The following is a 17075-nucleotide window of genomic DNA, read 5'->3' as shown; positions in this document are numbered from 1 at the left end:
TAAGTTCTAGCCTTAGACACACAGCTACTCGGGGTTACTAGGCCAGAGAGACACCTCTGACACCTCTCGTCACTTCAATTATTGTCGCGCAATTTTCTTGAGAGAAGGGATCAAATATGGCTGGTAATGAACGACCGCGGACAACACGTTGTGAAAGAAAACACGCATATCTAGTAGGTACTAGGATAAAACGTAGGATGAAAGCTAACGTGTTCACCTTCTCAATGTTTTCATATAACAGACGTTCCAATTTCCCAAGTTGAGCACGGAGAGCTGGGTGATTCTGACGTTGTGCATCCTGGAAAGTCACGGCCAATCTTCTGAGGCAATTGGCAGCCGCCATCTTCAACTCCGATGGATTCTCCTAAACAACGAATATAGAAAGAGCAGAAGACAGACAACGTGGTATCAGGCAGAATCAGAAGCCAGGTAGTTCAGTGGCGGATACATGAAGGAGAACTGTGCCTTACCTCAGATAAAACATCAAAAAGTCTTGGAAGTTGTGCAGGGTCCTTGAGCAAGTAATGTGGATCACGACTGAGAAACTGGGAGAGTAATTCGAACCCCCGAGCTTTGGTGACGGTCAACTACAATAGGTTGACAATTAGACATTAGAAAGTGAGAGAACATCGACCAATGGTGAAATCTGTTCAAGTGTAATCCGATTACACCTACCTCATCAGAACTTCGTTCATAAACAAAGTTTATCAGACAACGAAGGGCAGCCACAGAAGCGGGTCCGCTCAAAGTGCTGACGCTAAAGGAGGAGAACAATGGACAGTAAACATGACAAAAGTAAGAGACATGGGAAAAAAATAGGCCAGTATTGTAGCTCCCCTTCATCCTAAATCAATGATATTAGTAAAGACGTAACAGACTACTCATAAGGTTGCTCAAAACTCTTCAACAGCCCACGACCGGTTTCGCCCTTTTTGGGGCTCATCAGGTGGGTACAGTCCCCGAGTTTCCGTCAACCTTACGTTCTACTTGAACCCGAATGAGACAGATTTCGACAAATACACTCATTTGCGTATCAATTTGGTTCTCACGGGAGACAACTGAATCTCTCCTTTATGAAAAGGATATCAGTAAATTTATCTATTCTGGAGGACACGGAGCGTTCCACGTGTTTTTTGTCCCCATTCTTGCTAAATGTCATGAAAAGCGGAGAGATTAAATAAGCTTAAAACACTCCCCACTGTGTCGTTTGACATTCAAGAATGTTCCGAAAGCAGATAACAGTCTGACGGAAGCTGTAAAATCGAGTTTCGCCTTTCCTATCAAGATAGATATTCTTCATCGTCTCGCCTTTGATGGCCTGGCTAGAGCCACCAATGCCGTACCGTCATCTCGCCCCTGAGCCCAGGTAGCCGAATGAATAACATAGTGGACTTCTATTCGGATGACCCGAGCTCTTATCTCTGAGAGAGAAAATTTGTCCTCAAATGTAGTAACAAAAAGTCGAACTATGAACAACGGACCACACAGACCGGATTGTAAAACACCCTTACTTATTGATCAGATGAGCTAGAAGATCCAGTCCGTGTTCGGCCAGTCGTTTGCGTTGAGCAATCGAGGTGGTTAGAGTGGCCGAGCGGTGGGTTGGTTGTAGATTGGCAGCGCTGCTGTTGTCTGTGACTTCATCCGGTCGGGCGGCCGGCAGGTGATGTCCGCACGAACCTTCACAGGTATGCACTACTTCGGACCCATTCGGAAGACCTTGGGTTGGTGGATGTGCATAAGACCCGTTGTTATTCGCCACAGCTAACGGAGGAGGTGGCGGCGGTTGTGAATGTGCACCGGCTTCCAGGGCTAAGAGGGCCGCCTCCACCAATCCAGGTGCCAGAAGACCAGGCAACGTGATACGTGAGCGTAGAAGATAGTGACCTAATTTGATACGCATTGTGGCACTTAGTGGGCGCCGTGGTTCGTTCCGACCCTGAAACGAGAGGGTGGATTGTTACTGAAACATGGAGCAAGTACAGTATCTCCACCTGGCAAGTTTACTTTTCTGAACTATATGACCCGTAAAGATCAGTAAATGCATGTTGAAGGCAATCTAAACGCGCAGCTCGATGGAAAGACTAACAGCCATCTATACTACCTGAGCTGCCAACATCATTCGTAACAGCAAAATAGATCAACCACTGGATAATAAACTTACCTTCGGGTCAAATTCCCTTCGTCGTCCAAGGTACCACGTGAGAATTCGGCTCAACAAGATCTCATCTTCCCAGTCAACGAGCCTGAAACAGGCCATACATGGAACGATGGAAGAAACATACATTACTGTATGGTATAAGTGGTACACATCTTCTAATTCGAAATGTACAGGTATGGCATACTAGAAGAAAACAAACATAACACCAGAACGTCGATTCCGGTGTCAGAGGATGACAGCTACTGAATCAGTTCGTTGAATTGAGAATGCTGACTGAACAACTTGCCCGAGCTGAGTAGAGTTCGAATTCCTGCCAACAACCTCGCCAACAACCTGAACAACTCAGCTAAGCTGACAGTCGCAACTGTTAAATACAGGGATATAATAACAACAAGGAAGAATGTCGATAGATGGACTGTGCGCAATGTTTGTAATTTTCTCAGGGGATATAAAAATCCTATCCAACTCCAAAGCCAGGTGAGGACCGACTCAAGCCAAACGATATGAGCTGAGCAGCAAACAGATTCACGGATGCTGATACACTATTCCTGGAGCCATATTATGCGTCGTCACCTTCCGAGATCTTCACCTTTATAATAATAATAATAGTCGTTCAGCTGTAACACCCTTTCGATGCCTAGCTGCCATGCCACACGAAGGACGAACGACGGCCGGGATACTGCCAGGCTGCCCAAGCCTATACGAGGGAAAAGGCAGGGGCCGGGTTCGAATCATGGACCCTTCGGCCAGTAAATTCACGTTCTAGCCACTGAGCCATCTTCACATTCATATCGCAGAGCGCAATAGAATGCCGATGTCACTAATGAGAGCGGACTTCACTGAAAGTCCATTTGGTAAGCGACCAAGTCTTGAGGTGAGGTGACATACATTCAAGCGATAATCAACCGGAAAATTCCGGCTCGTTTAACACAAGTCGTGGATATCAGCCCATGCTTGATGACTTAGGCAAGAATCAGGCGAGCGCTCAGCTGCAGGTAAACGAAGAGACGTCGGCTATACATGTTTCACCCAAGTGTAATCAACCAACCATTGACGGTCACGGCCATCAACAATCTTCCTAGCTGACCACACAACGTTCGAGAGTTCGGTTAAAAACTGATCCACCATCTAACAATGACTAAGGCATTATCGTAAGTAGTCAGTGGCAAGAATCTCTACAAAATTTCACCTCAAGACTGAGGATAGCAACACTCACATGCTAAGCGTCCGGAGCTCCTTCGCAGCAGCCGAGACCACCGAATGTCGCGTGTCACCATAGCCGAACAGTATGGGAATAATGCTTTCCTCGGCGGGAAAGAAGTGACGAGAGTAGAACTGAATCACCCCAACCTTGTACTGTAGTTGGAAGGTAAAAAGAAGACAGAAAAGGAAAAAACAGTGACGAATCCTGCGCCTGAGGTCGCGGTTATGAAGCAGTCTCCGATTGGGCTAATCCATTAGGGACCCATTAGTCAATGAAGAATCTTACAAAATAAGATTATAACTCTCTTTCGGTGCCTAGTTGCCATAGGAAGCACAGCGGCTGGGATACTGCCTAGTTTCCCAGGCCCAGACGGGGGGAGTCGAGAGGCGGAGGTCGGTTTCGAACCAGGGACCTACCGGTCAATAAATTCACACTCTAACCACTGAGCCATCTTGCTCTCCCCTCAATCTTACAAAATGATTACAAATATTAAAACCACTCATAAACAATAAGGATTCTTCGGCGGATTCAAGTGTCCACAGTGCTAAAGAGCCGTCCCATGCCTCCCAATATCGTCTCAACTTAGAATCGTAGTCCTGAAATTCATGGATGGAAATGGCCATGAGTTTAAAATGAACCAAGAATTCGATTAGGAATTAATAAACTCACTTTTTCCAATTCTTCTGCTGAAGTGATTGTCGAAAACCTGTCATGAACAACTCGACTCAAATCATATGCATTGAATCCGTCCGGGATGACAGCTTCAGTTCCATCGAAGCGAACTAATCGTTGTACGCTGCATGGAGGAGACATAGAGTGACCAAAGGTGACGCTTACTTGTACGGTGTCAAGAGGATAAGGGAATAAAAGTCTGTGATGAATCGCCGCTGAGTTGGCAGTTCAGATAAATCAAGATCACGGGGCACCAACTCCGATGTTACATTTCCAATGAACGGTAGAGTGATATGTAAAAGCCTGAAGGTGAGGAACGCACGCATAAACACCAAACATTTATCTTACGCATCTCGCTGGCAAACAGGCTTTCCATCCGTAAGCGAGGCAAACAAAACGGGGAGCAATTTGACTTGCTGCAGAAATGGAAGACGGGGATAGCCCAGCCGGATGTACATATGAGAGAAGTTGATAAGAAACACCAGATTGGACGAATCGTTGTAGGTTACAAACAGTTCGTGTACAGGGATTTGTATATTCGGGCGACACTTCAGCCGCCTGGTAACGTCACCTAGAAGTTCCATCAGCTACAAAGCAGTTGACCAGCCATAAGAAAGTCGACATACCTTTTTGCGGTGCTCTTCATAAATTGCCAGATACTTGAGGATACACACTAATGACTTTTGAACAACTTTCTCGAACTGTTCGTCGTCATCGGCCAGGCTGATTCGAAGGGCCAGACGATCGATATCTTCACCTATATAAATGGACACCAGTGAATAAAAAAACTAGCGAGCATACTCGGTCGAGATAGGTCCTCAACCGGTGCAACCATTGTAGTCATGACAGTAGAAACCAAGTCGGTGGGCGAAAACGGGCTCCACACAAGTCTGAAAAGTAGTAAAGAAGGATAGCGACGAACTAGGTTAGGGGATGGATCACATGGGAAAAGATTTTGCACACTTTAGTCATCATCATCATCATCGACAGCATGGCATCAGTGTTTAACACCGATACTTCACACTTTAGAATCTCTTTCGTAACACACGAGAACGGACTAGAGAGGAAGGGAAATCTACAGTCCGACAACCCATCCAAAAATGACAGAACATGTAAAAGCAAGTGGAACGGCAAATTTAACTCAGTGTCTGAAAAGTCGGATGTTATGACGTAGAAAAAGCAAGAATGTTGTGGAGACGAACCATTCTGAAGAAGAGACCAACAGTTCGATTCTGGGAACGGGGAGCTGAACACTGACGGGGAATGCTTGAAGTGAATAGGTTAGCAGCTGGGTCAAAAGACCCAGGTACAGGGTAATAGGCCAGAGTGGTGGTGCGGTGTATAAGTTAATTGTAAACAGAAGAGATTTTGTAACGGAGTTGGGTCTGCAGAGGCAAAAATATTGGAAAGAACAGAAGGCGATAAAATATTGATGTGAAGGGGGAGGACAGTGAAAGCCCATATCCATGAAGAACGTATACGCTGATGTACGGTGCCGTCAATGCGCGTTTAAGGAGTGACCGCTTGCGAGGGTTGTAATGCATTTGAATAGGTCCGGCTGCAGACTGTACACGTATTTTAAAGTAGATCTGCACATCGAGCCTGTTAAAAACATCAGAGGTCAGCTCCGTCGAGAGAAGAAGACCATAAGTCAGACACGAACTATATACCCGGCGGAGCGATGGCGTCTGAAGTTAGTCAACGTTCATTTGAGAGGGATTTTTCCTTAAGGTCACAGATTCGTTCAGGAGTGGACCTCAAAAACCTGAATGAGACAGAAGTGGGAATTGAGTGGTAAATATTGGGGTCAGACAGGAATTCGCACTTGAGGAGGGGGGACATACAAAACCTTCCATGAAGACGAGAGAACGCCTAAGAAATCAAAGCACGCAAACACCCTCAAATAAACAGCGCAAGTTATGGGGCAGGTTCCGAGTAAAACTGGAGACATAGGCAGGATCAGGGGGTTGGAGGCCTTAATTACTGACATAGTGGTGGGGGCGAGATGGAACAAGTGGTTAAAACATCATCATCATCATCGACAGCATGACATCAGTGTTCAACACCGATACTTCACTGTCGTAATGGTTAGAGCGCGAATTTACTGACCAGAAGGTCCGTGGTGCGAACCCGGCCTCTGCCTCCCGACCTCCCCTGTCTAGGAGTGGACGACCTGGCAGTATCTCAGCCCTCGTGCCACCTTCGTGTGGCGTGGCAGTTAAGCACCGAAAAGGTGCTACGGATGAACGACTAGAGTGGTGATTGAAGGTTTTGCGAAATGGGTGGCATCAGCTTATTAGCTGTGACATCGAAGGTGCTCTCTGGTCTTATCCTTCGAAGGTTGACTGAACACAGGAAGAGACAGATCCGTGAAAACTGCTGGGTTGTGTATAGCCGTTGATTGTACTCGATTCCCATAACAAAAACCAAACAGGGTTTCGACAAATTCTGGAACAGCGACACTGCTTCCAGCAATCAACAATGGTTATATTTCTTGATTTGAAAGCTGCCTTTGACTCTGTGGACCGTCAGGCACAACGGCAGCGTCTGAGGAGCAAAAATGTCCCCCATAAGTTCTTGAAGGTCTACAGGAAGCTCTCTTTTGAGTTCACTATATCAAGTGTCAGCCGGGGCTGTCTTCTGTCACCTTTCACCTTCTACTTCGTCATTGATGCCACCATGGAGGACTTACTATCAGGCTCTAATGCATGTGGGGTCCAAGTGTTCCCGCTCACAGATATTGCGTACGCGGACGACATAGCTCTTCTTTGATCTGACACCATGGTAATGTAAACAATATTAAGTAATCTAAATTATGCGCCCCACGGTTTGGTATGCGCTTCACACCTGCAAAGTGTAAAGTGCTGCTGAAAGACAGGGTGGGCTCGAACCTTAGTCGCGTGCTTGCGAACGAACCGATTGAGGTAGCAGACAAATTTTTACCTGGGCAGCTGTATCGATCCAGGTGGTCTTGCGAAACGTGATACTTCCACCCGAACGGGAAAGGTCAGTGCAGCTTTAGCGAACCCGCATCACACGCGGCGTAGGTATGACATCAGCATATCTGTCAAAGGTCGAGTTTACAATGCCGCGTTGCGATCTGTATTGCTGTACGGGTCAGAAACGTGGCCGCTGCGCGTCGAGGATGTCGGAGAACTTTCAGTGTCTTTGGGTTATTGCCCAAGTCTGGTGGGAAAACCGGATCAGCAATTCTGAAGTACGTCGAATGGTATTCGGAAGAAATAACTCACCCTCGATAGCTGAACTGATCATACTGCGTCGGTTGCGCTGGCCTGGTCACGTGCTGAGTACGCCAGTCGACCGGCTTCCTCAAAAAGTTCTCTTCGCACAACCACGTGAGGGGTGGGGACAAGTCAGAGGCGGTCGAATGACTTGGCAGGGAAGTATAAAAGCCACTGCCAGCAAACTCAGCTGCGCTGGTCATTACTATCTTCCTGGATGGGGACCCAGAGACGGGCCACATCAATGGTTAGAGACACTGACAGACCTGGCCCAGTCGCGCCCTCAATGGTGCTCGTGCATCCAAGCTATTGCTTTCAGTGAATAGCTCCTTTCCCGATTCCCCAACTTGACAGTCCACTGACAGAGCTGTATTTGCGCACCAATTTACCAGCTTCCGCCTCCAATGGGCAGCTATCTACCCCGTCTCCCGAAAATCATCAGTGAACCAAACTGTGGCAGCTACAACCACTGTACGACAAGTACGCGGTTCTTACAGCTGACGATGATGATGACGCAAGATGTGCTGAGCCGAGCCATTAAGCGAACTCTCGTTTACCATAAGTGAACCAAATGACATAAAAGTTGATGGACTGTCCAACGAATAGATTTAAGGAGTGGAAGCTGAGAGACAGGCGCACATGCTCTTACTTAGCAGAGGAATATCGCCGAAATATACAAAGAGAGGGGCTTAAAACGAGAACCAGTGGGTACAGGGGGTAAAGCTAAACACACCAAGATCAGTCATACTGTGGTTGAACATCATTCAGAGATTCTCAGTCAATCGATGACGAAGTTGAACAAGAATGGAGAGAGTGGACATCCTTGTCTGACACCACTTTTTGTAGGAAAGATTTTTGAGAGCTCACCATACAGCCTCACCCTCCCAGAAGTATGTGAATATAGGGATCGGATTAAGTTTACAAACTTCTGGGCATACCCTGTTGAGCAAGTGTAGTTAACAGCGCTGACCGATCAGCAGAATCGAACGCACCAATGAAGTCGGGGAATAGCAAGATCGTGGGTCGTCTGTACATGTGGCGTTGCCCTAACACCTGACGGAGTGTGAAGATGTGGTTAACGCAGCCTCTACCCGGTCGAAATCCTGCTTGATTCTCACGAGTCAAGACTTCGCGTGCCGCCATGAGGCGACGAAGAATCAATGACGCCAGAAGCCTTATCACAACAGGCGTCAAGCTAACGCCTCTGTGGTTGCTACGTTCACTGCGAGTGCCCTTTTTGAAAAGGGGTACCACTATCGATTCACCCCAGTTGTCTGGGACGGTCTCCTTCTTCCAGATAAACCCAAATAGGCTAGACAGGCACTGACTGAGGAATCCACCGCCATCCTTGAAGAGAGCAGGTGGAAGGTCGTCAGGACCAGCAGCGCGATGACACTTGAGTAGAGAAATGCATTCGGACACTTCTGAGACTGAAGGCGGCTGTGCGGAGCGGTCCAAACGTTCTGCTTTGCTGCATATCAGGGAGCCATCTTGGTCCCTGATTGTTTCACTGACAAGGGGTTTCCGAGGACCAGTCGAACGAATCAAGTGGAACAAGTGGACATGGAGGTTAGTTAGTTTCAAATATCATGACTACCTGAGCCGGGATACTGCCAAGGTGCGCGCATCTAGGAAGGAGAACGATTAGGATCATCGATGATAGCATTTGGCTGGTAAGTCCGATGGCATCTCAGGGGGTAGGTGCCAGCGTACTATTGAGGAAGTACCAATTTTTAGGGACATGTCGGGATTGCATAACTGAACCTAGAGGGCAGGGAGGCTTTTCTTGAACTTGCAGCAATTGAACCTGGATTCCTGTATATCCTCGGGGTTCGCGAATGCATATGGTCTTTCCAAGAGCGATTCGGTTCGTGGTCTTGATGACCTGTCCGCATTGTTCAACAGTTGGTTGAATTCCTAAGTAAGCGCTCGTCTGATCTGTTTGTCCCCATATGAGCAAACATGACCATCCCAGACAACACGTGTTCAAAGAATGGGCCCGTATTGAGTTCGGCAGCTACACAGGAATCGGCCTAATTCCTAGGTCACTTTTCTTTCGTCGCCTTGTAGCGGCTCCGTGAAGCACGGGTTTGAGAACGGCAGGTAGGATTCCGTCTTGGCAGGTGTTGCATTGACCAAATTTTCACACTGTCAGGTGAAAGAACGATATACCTGTAGATTTCCCTCGATTTTATTTTTTTTTGGATTTCATAGTTGTATTTGAATTGTTTGAACAGTCTTACCAGTCTTTAACACGCTTGCTTAGTAGTACCCCGTATGTTTGTGGACATAATAAGTTCCCTGCTCGAGATAGGTCGGTGATTAAGGTTTCAGCTTACGAACCCGACCCCAGCATCTCGACTGCTCCTGTCTAACTTTGGACAACCTGGTAGTACCCTAGCCCTCGTGCCTCTTCCGTTGGCGTGGCAGCTAGGCACGAAAGGTGCTACAGGTGAACGATTTATTGGGTGAGAGTACACTGGGAGCTCTTCAAAAGCCCGGCACGGTTGTAACAAGAGCCTTCTCCGTCTCCCGGTATGCGATGTCCACCAGAGCTCTCGGTCCTTTTTGGACTCTTCATTATTTGGCGTTTGAGGGATTTGCGTTCGCCTGCTGGGATGGATTTCCTGGCATCAGTCACAGATAGGTGAGACGTTTAGAAAGTGTCCGAGAACGAGTTAGAACAGAGTCCAGGTTTTCGAGGATAAGTAACGTTTTACTTGTCTAAGAACAAGCGCACATGAGCTGAAATGTACATACAAAAGTTCAGTACGAGTATATATGGTAAGTAATAGAATAAGCACACAAAAATCATGACATTAAAATAATGGTCACACGAATCCAGGGAAACAGCGAACGTCAAAGGCATTCGTCACCATGAATTAATCTAGTTGAGGAAGACTGCTGGCATTTTTGCAGTGAGGCATTGTGCCTGATGTGTTCAGTGCACGAATCTCTAAGGCTTTAAGTACGTTTGCTAATTCGCGTCATCGGAACAACATATCAACGGATTTCAAGAGTTGCGTGTACCAGACTGTATTGTTGTACTGCTGCAACACATGATCTCCGCGGACATGTACGGCCTGTTCAGGCCTTTGACAATCAATGCATCCCAATTAATTAATCAAGTTATCAGCTATAAACCGTGCACACTTGTCCAAGCTGCTACAGTTTCGCCCACCGGAAAATGGGAGTGTGGGACATACAATCAAGCCTTGAAGGCGAAGGCATGTTCAGTTCATTCGGAAGTTGGGCAGCTACGCACTGAAGGCGATAGCTTTGATGCATAAGCCCTACTGACTACCCGATTTGGCCATTTCTGCCAATGCCATTGGCCTTTATGCTGTTAGTTTCTTTCCAGATTGTCTGACTGAGCTCTTGGGTGTGTAGGCTCCGAAGAGTACTTCGGAATGCATCACGTCGTCTTCCTCACCCATCCTTTCCTTTCACTTTCACTCTAAGACCTTAAATATAAGTAGATAAGCCTCGTGGCAGTACTGCAGTAAAGCATCAGTATCGACACTTGGTGTACTCATTCTTGGTTTAATAACGTCTGACACAGTCCGGCCAAAAGCCACCGCGTCGCATGGGAAATGCCACACGAAAAGTTGAGGGGTCATGTTCTGGCTACATAATCAACTCCAAACAGTGGTATCACTGCTGACAATATCGTCAGTATCATTAATGATACTTCAATGCCAGGAAAGCTTTGCTCCACAGATAAAAAACGGAATAGTGGGTGAGAAAGGAGTCCGACACAAGCCTAACACAGTAATTCCGAGGTGGTCACGCTGCCAACTGCATCTAACACAAACTGGATGTTAACTGTAAGCACGAACTCCATTGAAATCGACTGACCGTTACATCCCACAACGTTTTCGGATGAGAGCTTATTCGATGGGTGTCACCATGGTCCACTATAGCTTTGCTGCTATTAACAAAATCGACCAATTTCGACAAAGTTTACTGTTTACCTATCGGGAGTTATATACAGATAGCGCTAGAGGCTGAACAGGTTGCTTATTTCACATACTCCTATTCGTCCTCCAGCCGAACGACATGACCGCGTGCCTCCAGTGGCCAACCAGATAAGGTCGACGATACTGAGCTACACAAACCCATTGGAGTTGGACTAAACGGCTGTGTATCGGCCTGGATAATCCTGTTGTGGTTTCGCAACTCCTGTTCTGGTACTCAGGTTGCATGCAAATGGAACTACAGTCCCGGTTAGGGAGAAGGAAATGTACAATAGCACTGACTGTCTTTTGTGGGGCAAAATGAGTACTTCTACATCTGTCTTTAAAGAGCGATCATTAATTTATCAACGAGGTCACGATAGAAACGTATTGTGCGCTATGGAAGCACCAAGGGACAGTGAACCTCGGAAGGTAGGAGTTCAATACAATTTCGGTGGATAGAAAACAGAAGGAAAGCTCATAAGCCGAGGCCCTGTAAGCAAGGTTGTACATCAACAATACTTACAAATAAATCAACGAAGCTGACAGACACGGTATACAACAGAATCCTTGTGGTTTGGCAGATAGCGCCGGGCTAGAATACTCTATTCTTATTGGCCCACATTCTGGTCAATCATGCCTACTAACGGACTCACGGATTGATACACAGGATCGAGGATTTCACATAAGCTTTCCGGGTCGGCTTTGTTTTTGTCCTTCCATGTCTTCCGTTGACCTAAAGGGGCCGAGCGAAAAACAGTGTAGAACTGGGACCGAAATCGTCCTCGGTATAGCCTACCGTTGCAAATCGAGACCAGAGAAGGATGATCAATTCCTAAAACAAGTCCTCGAGCAATTATGCTACATCCGCTATTCACACATCTCTTGCTTATAGAGGCTTTCACGGCTCCCAAGACATCTCGAATGTAGATGCTGTGCGTCGGATCACGTGAATGCTAAGCAGCGGTGCTGACCCGCGGATTCACGGATGGATACAGAGGATCGATGCATTTGTCCAAGTTACCCGGGTCACTTTTTTCTTGTCGGTCAGTGGCTGTCGTTCACCTGAAAGGCACAAGTGAAAAAAGGGTGTAGCACCGCTCTTTATGTTCTCAGCGCGAGGCAATATGCTTGCCAGCGCGAGGATTCGCATGAATAAATGTCTGGTAGTGCTTTGAACTGGGTTCTAGAAGGAGCGTGGACAACCATCGGAGGAAGGTCACTCCACGCACCTACAACCCGAAGTGAGAAAAAATTTTGCCTGATGAAAATGTGCGCTCCGAGCTTGTCTTACTAAGTCCCCGCCGTGTGTTTTCTGGGTCAACGTTGAAAAACATGTTTACCAGGCCTTGTTCAAACAGGGTGTAAGTAAGCATTAGGTCCCCTCGGAGGCGACGATACTTCAGGGGAAACAGATCAAGCATCGCGCGACGCGTTTCGTAGTCCACGGATTTGAGGCCGGCAACCATTCTCGTAGCGCCTCGCTGGACACGCTCAGTGAGGGTTACATCTTTCGTGCGTCCTGAGTAGACAACTTGGTTGGCGTATTCCAGGGGCGGTCTGACGAAGGCCCCATAGAGAATTTCGAAGTCCATGAGAGTGACACGGGAGAAGGGGCGTCGGATCATCCGTAAAATGGCAAATGCCTTTTTCGCCGAGTTCACACGGTTTGGTGAGAAGGAAAATAATCCACCCGGGATTTGACCTTCATCGACGAAATGCGCTTAGCTGATCAGGTGATAATAAAGACCCTAATGGAACCACTGTGCTTTGGGCTTTTTATTTCATCTGCCACTGGGCAATATATCCTGAACCTCAAACGCGGATTCGGAGCTTCTGCCCTGTTGACTCCCCAGGAATGTGCACCTTTTTTATCAATTTAAACTGAGATAAGCATCAGTGAGAGAGCTATACTGGACCATCATTCCGAGTGTTCACGAACCTGACGTGATGTTCAACCCGAAGAAAACGGCACGCATTCGAGTGGGCCGCAAGCTTCCAGAAATGATTCGGCGTTTTTAGAAAAGAGGTATCAACTCTTTATGAAATAGCTGATCACAGAAGACACCAAGGAGGATCCGGCGTTTCGCTGAATTCGGAACCATAGTATATCGGAAATCCGCGAATGGAACATACGGAAACAAGCCACCTAATTTGGCCTAGCTGGGAAAACAGAAATGCGCTGGATAGATACATGAGGCATCGCCGCAGAAATAGGGCAACCGCGCTCTCTTCGAACAGAGTAACCCACGATTAGCCCAACAGTGGGCAGCTTAACCCAAGCCAAGGACGAAGAACTCATATCGAGTGCCATATTTTTTGACTTCTCAGAAGCATTTGATAGGGTCCCACACGTCCCGCTGCTCCACAAACTCAAGTCTTACGGGATTCAAGGGAAAATCCTCACCTGGATCAAGGCGTTCCTATCAGACAGGTCATTCCGAGTGAGAATAGGCTCAACCTATTCCTCTCCAGAGCCGGTCTCCATTGGAGTTCCTCAAGGCTCCGTCTTGGGACCACTCCTGTTTCTGATCTACGTCAACGACCTCCCAGACGTTCTTGCGAGTCCATGTTTACTTTTTCCGGACGACTTGAAATCCTGGAGTTCCAATGCCAGCGCCCTCCAAATGGATGTAGACGCTGCCAAGCAGTGGTCGTTGAACTGGCACCTTCCTCTGAATGATGAAAAGTGCGTCCATGTGTCGTTTGGAGGGGATTCAGCGAATGCCTTTGTTATGCATGGTGAAAAGGGACCAGAAAACATCATGAGGATAGATGCCAAAAAAGATTTAGGCATCTGGGTCTCCTCAAACTTGTCCTTCGCACTACACCATGAGAAATCGGCCCAAAAGGCATTTGCCATTTTACGGATGATCCGACGCCCCTTCTCCCGTATCACTCGCATGGATTTCCAAATACTCTACGGGGCCTACGTCAGACCACCCCTGGAATACGCCAACCAAGTTGTCTACTCAGGACGCACGAAAGTTGTTACCCTCACTGAGCGTGTCCAGCGAGGCGCTACGAGAATGGTTGCCGGCCTCAAATCCGTGGACTACGAAACGCGTCGCGCGATGCTTGATCTGTTTCCCCTGAAGTATCGTCGCCTCCGAGGGGACCTAATGCTTACTTACACCCTGTTTGAACAAGGCCTGGTAAACATGTTTTTCAACGTTGACCCAGAAAACACACGGCGGGGACTTAGTAAGACAAGCTCGGAGCGCACATTTTCATCAGGCAAAATTTTTTCTCACTTCGGGTTGTAGGTGCGTGGAGTGACCTTCCTCCGATGGTTGTCCACGCTCCTTCTAGAACCCAGTTCAAAGCACTACCAGACATTTATTCATGCGAATCCTCGCGCTGGCAAGCATATTGCCTCGCGCTGAGAACATAAAGAGCGGTGCTACACCCTTTTTTCACTTATGCCTTTCAGGTGAACGACAGCCACTGACCGACAAGAAAAAAGTGACCCGGGTAACTTGGACAAAGGCATCGATCCTGTTTATCAATCGGCGACTCCGTGAATGTATTGGTCTATATTCAGTTGAGCCTTCTCGTCACCCTCACTCCTTTCGAACGAAACTTAAAACGACCGCTAATCGACTTGCTCTTCACGGAGGTGGACTTTCGTCAATCCTTTTACAAGACAAACCCGTTCCGTGCGTTGAACCCACGTGATGTCTTTTCGAGGGCCTTAAAGGAAACGTGGTTCACGCTGGCGAAGCATTACAACCTGGTGTTCTGTCAGTCGCTTGGCGAAAGCTACCGACTCTCTTCTCGGAAGGACGCGATTTTTACACCGATCCACAAAGTTGGCGACAGATTATCGCCCAACATTTCTGGTCTTTTAGCCTAACTAGCGTGTTTTACAAAGTGATGGAACGCATTCTGATTAGGTCATTCCAGATCATCTCACTACCACCAACTTGATACCCCCAGTTCAACAGGGAATTCTCCCAAACCTCTTTTGTGACGAACATGCTCGTATTCGTGGACAACTTAACGCAGAACAGGGCGGAGGACTGATAACAAATGCCATATTTTTCAGATTCTCAGAAGCATTCAATCGAGTCCCACACGTTCCACTGCTCCGCAACCTGAAGCCTTGTGGGATTCAAGGGAAAACTCTACTCCGGAATAAAGCGTTTCTATCAGACAGAACTTTCGGTGTAGAACCGGGCCGAACTTACTATCGTCGGGTCCCGGTCTCCACTGAAGTTCCTCGAAGCTCCTTTTTAGTCCATTTCCGTGTCTGATCTAAGTTAACAAACCACAAGGTGTCCTTTCAGTTTCCTACCTACTTTTTGCAGATGACTTGAAATCTTGACGTTCATGTGCCAGTGCCCTCAAAATGAACGTAGACGCTACAAAGCAATTTTGGACTTTAATGCCTACTTTTTGCAGATGACTTGAAATCTTGACGTTCATGTGCCAGTGCCCTCAAAATGAACGTAGACGCTACAAAGCAATGATTTTTGGACTTTAACTCTCCTCCGAATGACGAAAAATGCATACATATATTATTCAGACAAAATAGACCAAGGGACACGTCGAGGATAGATGCCAGAAAGCATTTAGGTATCTGGCTCTCTTCAAACAAGTCTTTATCCCTGCACCATGGGAAATCGACTTAAAAGGCGTTTACCGTTCTACGGATGGTTTTGCACTCCTTCTCCTGTATTACTCTCATGGACGTCCAGTTACAATACGCGGCCCATTGAAGACAGCGTCTTGAGTATATCAGCCAAGGATGCGAGAAGACCGTAACCCTCATTGAGCGTGTCCAGAGAGCTGCAACGAAAATGGCTTCCGGCATTAAATTAGGGGGTTATGAAACGTGTCCCGCGGTGCTAGACCCATTTTTCCTGGTTAATCGTCGCCTCCAAGGAGATCTGGTACTTACTTATTGCCTTTTTGAAAAAGCGTTGGGCAACTGGTTTTCTGCTTTTACTCCAGCTGACACACGGTGAGGACATGCTAAGAAAGTTTTTAAAGATCAGATCGCACAATATCATAGGACAAATATTTTTTCATTCTTGGCAATTGATGCCCAGAATACATCGAGGACCCAGTTTAAGGCACTATTATTGACTTTATCCTGCGAGTCCTCGTGCTGGTAAGCCTAATATCTACGCTTATAATTTACAAGGCGAAGCTACACACTTTTTCTTGTGCCTTTCTTGTGAATAGAAGTAGCTGAACGATAAGAAGGTATCCGACCCAACAAACTCGGACAAAAGCCACGATCCTACGTATCAACCTGCAAAACCCGTGAATCACTGTGTTCCGTTTTTACCACGGAACGTCCCACTTTGCGCAAGTCTCAGACCATTTTTAAGACAGTAGTATCTCATTCCAACCTTGAGGAGCTAAACAATGTGGCGTCCAAAATGAGTTATTGGTCTTTCCGTATTTTGAGCCATCCATACACACCAAAATGCTAGTCACACTGGAGCATTCCGTGAGGAATCCGTGTTGCGCTGAGAGTATAATCATGTTTGCAGCTTAGACCGACCCGCAATGAAATAGGTTTGATTAATTTCGTGGATATGTCGATAAGTGCAATTGAGCTGGTGTTATCTGTAAATCTCAGATACCACTGTTGTGCGATTTGTCGGTTCTCCGTTTTTGTCCCTCAAGGAGAACGCAGATTTCGTGTTTCCGCGGCGATGTCTCATGTACTTGAAGAGCACGCTTTTGTTTCTTCGAGCGAGGTCCGTAATGGTGGCTTGTTTTCGTATGTTCCAAAGTCGCTTGTAATCAACATGCCGTTGCACCAATCGGATATCGTTCAGGCAAACAACAATCCCTCCGGGATTTGACCTTCATCGACGAAATGC

The 17075-nt window shown here is 47.1% G+C and overlaps 1 protein-coding gene across 1 annotated transcript in view; it reads right to left on the bottom strand.

Annotated features, from left to right (window-relative positions):
- The window catches only part of T265_06273 (hypothetical protein), a gene marked incomplete at both ends in the record, with an annotated part of 38841 nt that extends 25978 nt beyond the window's left edge, over positions 1 to 12863 (bottom strand). The window contains 12 exons of the mRNA XM_009171493.1: positions 218 to 364; positions 471 to 587; positions 676 to 757; positions 1512 to 1939; positions 2165 to 2246; positions 3378 to 3517; positions 4035 to 4161; positions 4386 to 4624; positions 4664 to 4794; positions 8218 to 8674; positions 12260 to 12300; positions 12530 to 12863. Coding sequence (XP_009169757.1) covers positions 218 to 364; positions 471 to 587; positions 676 to 757; positions 1512 to 1939; positions 2165 to 2246; positions 3378 to 3517; positions 4035 to 4161; positions 4386 to 4624; positions 4664 to 4794; positions 8218 to 8674; positions 12260 to 12300; positions 12530 to 12863 — 2325 coding nt within the window. The remainder of the gene's footprint in view (positions 1 to 217; positions 365 to 470; positions 588 to 675; positions 758 to 1511; positions 1940 to 2164; positions 2247 to 3377; positions 3518 to 4034; positions 4162 to 4385; positions 4625 to 4663; positions 4795 to 8217; positions 8675 to 12259; positions 12301 to 12529) is intronic.
- Between the last annotated feature and the right edge of the window lie 4212 nt (positions 12864 to 17075).

This window comes from Opisthorchis viverrini (genome assembly GCF_000715545.1).
Source record: "Opisthorchis viverrini unplaced genomic scaffold opera_v5_131, whole genome shotgun sequence".
Taxonomy (NCBI): Eukaryota; Metazoa; Platyhelminthes; class Trematoda; order Opisthorchiida; family Opisthorchiidae; genus Opisthorchis; species Opisthorchis viverrini.
This window is presented reverse-complemented; position numbering and strand designations above follow the sequence as displayed.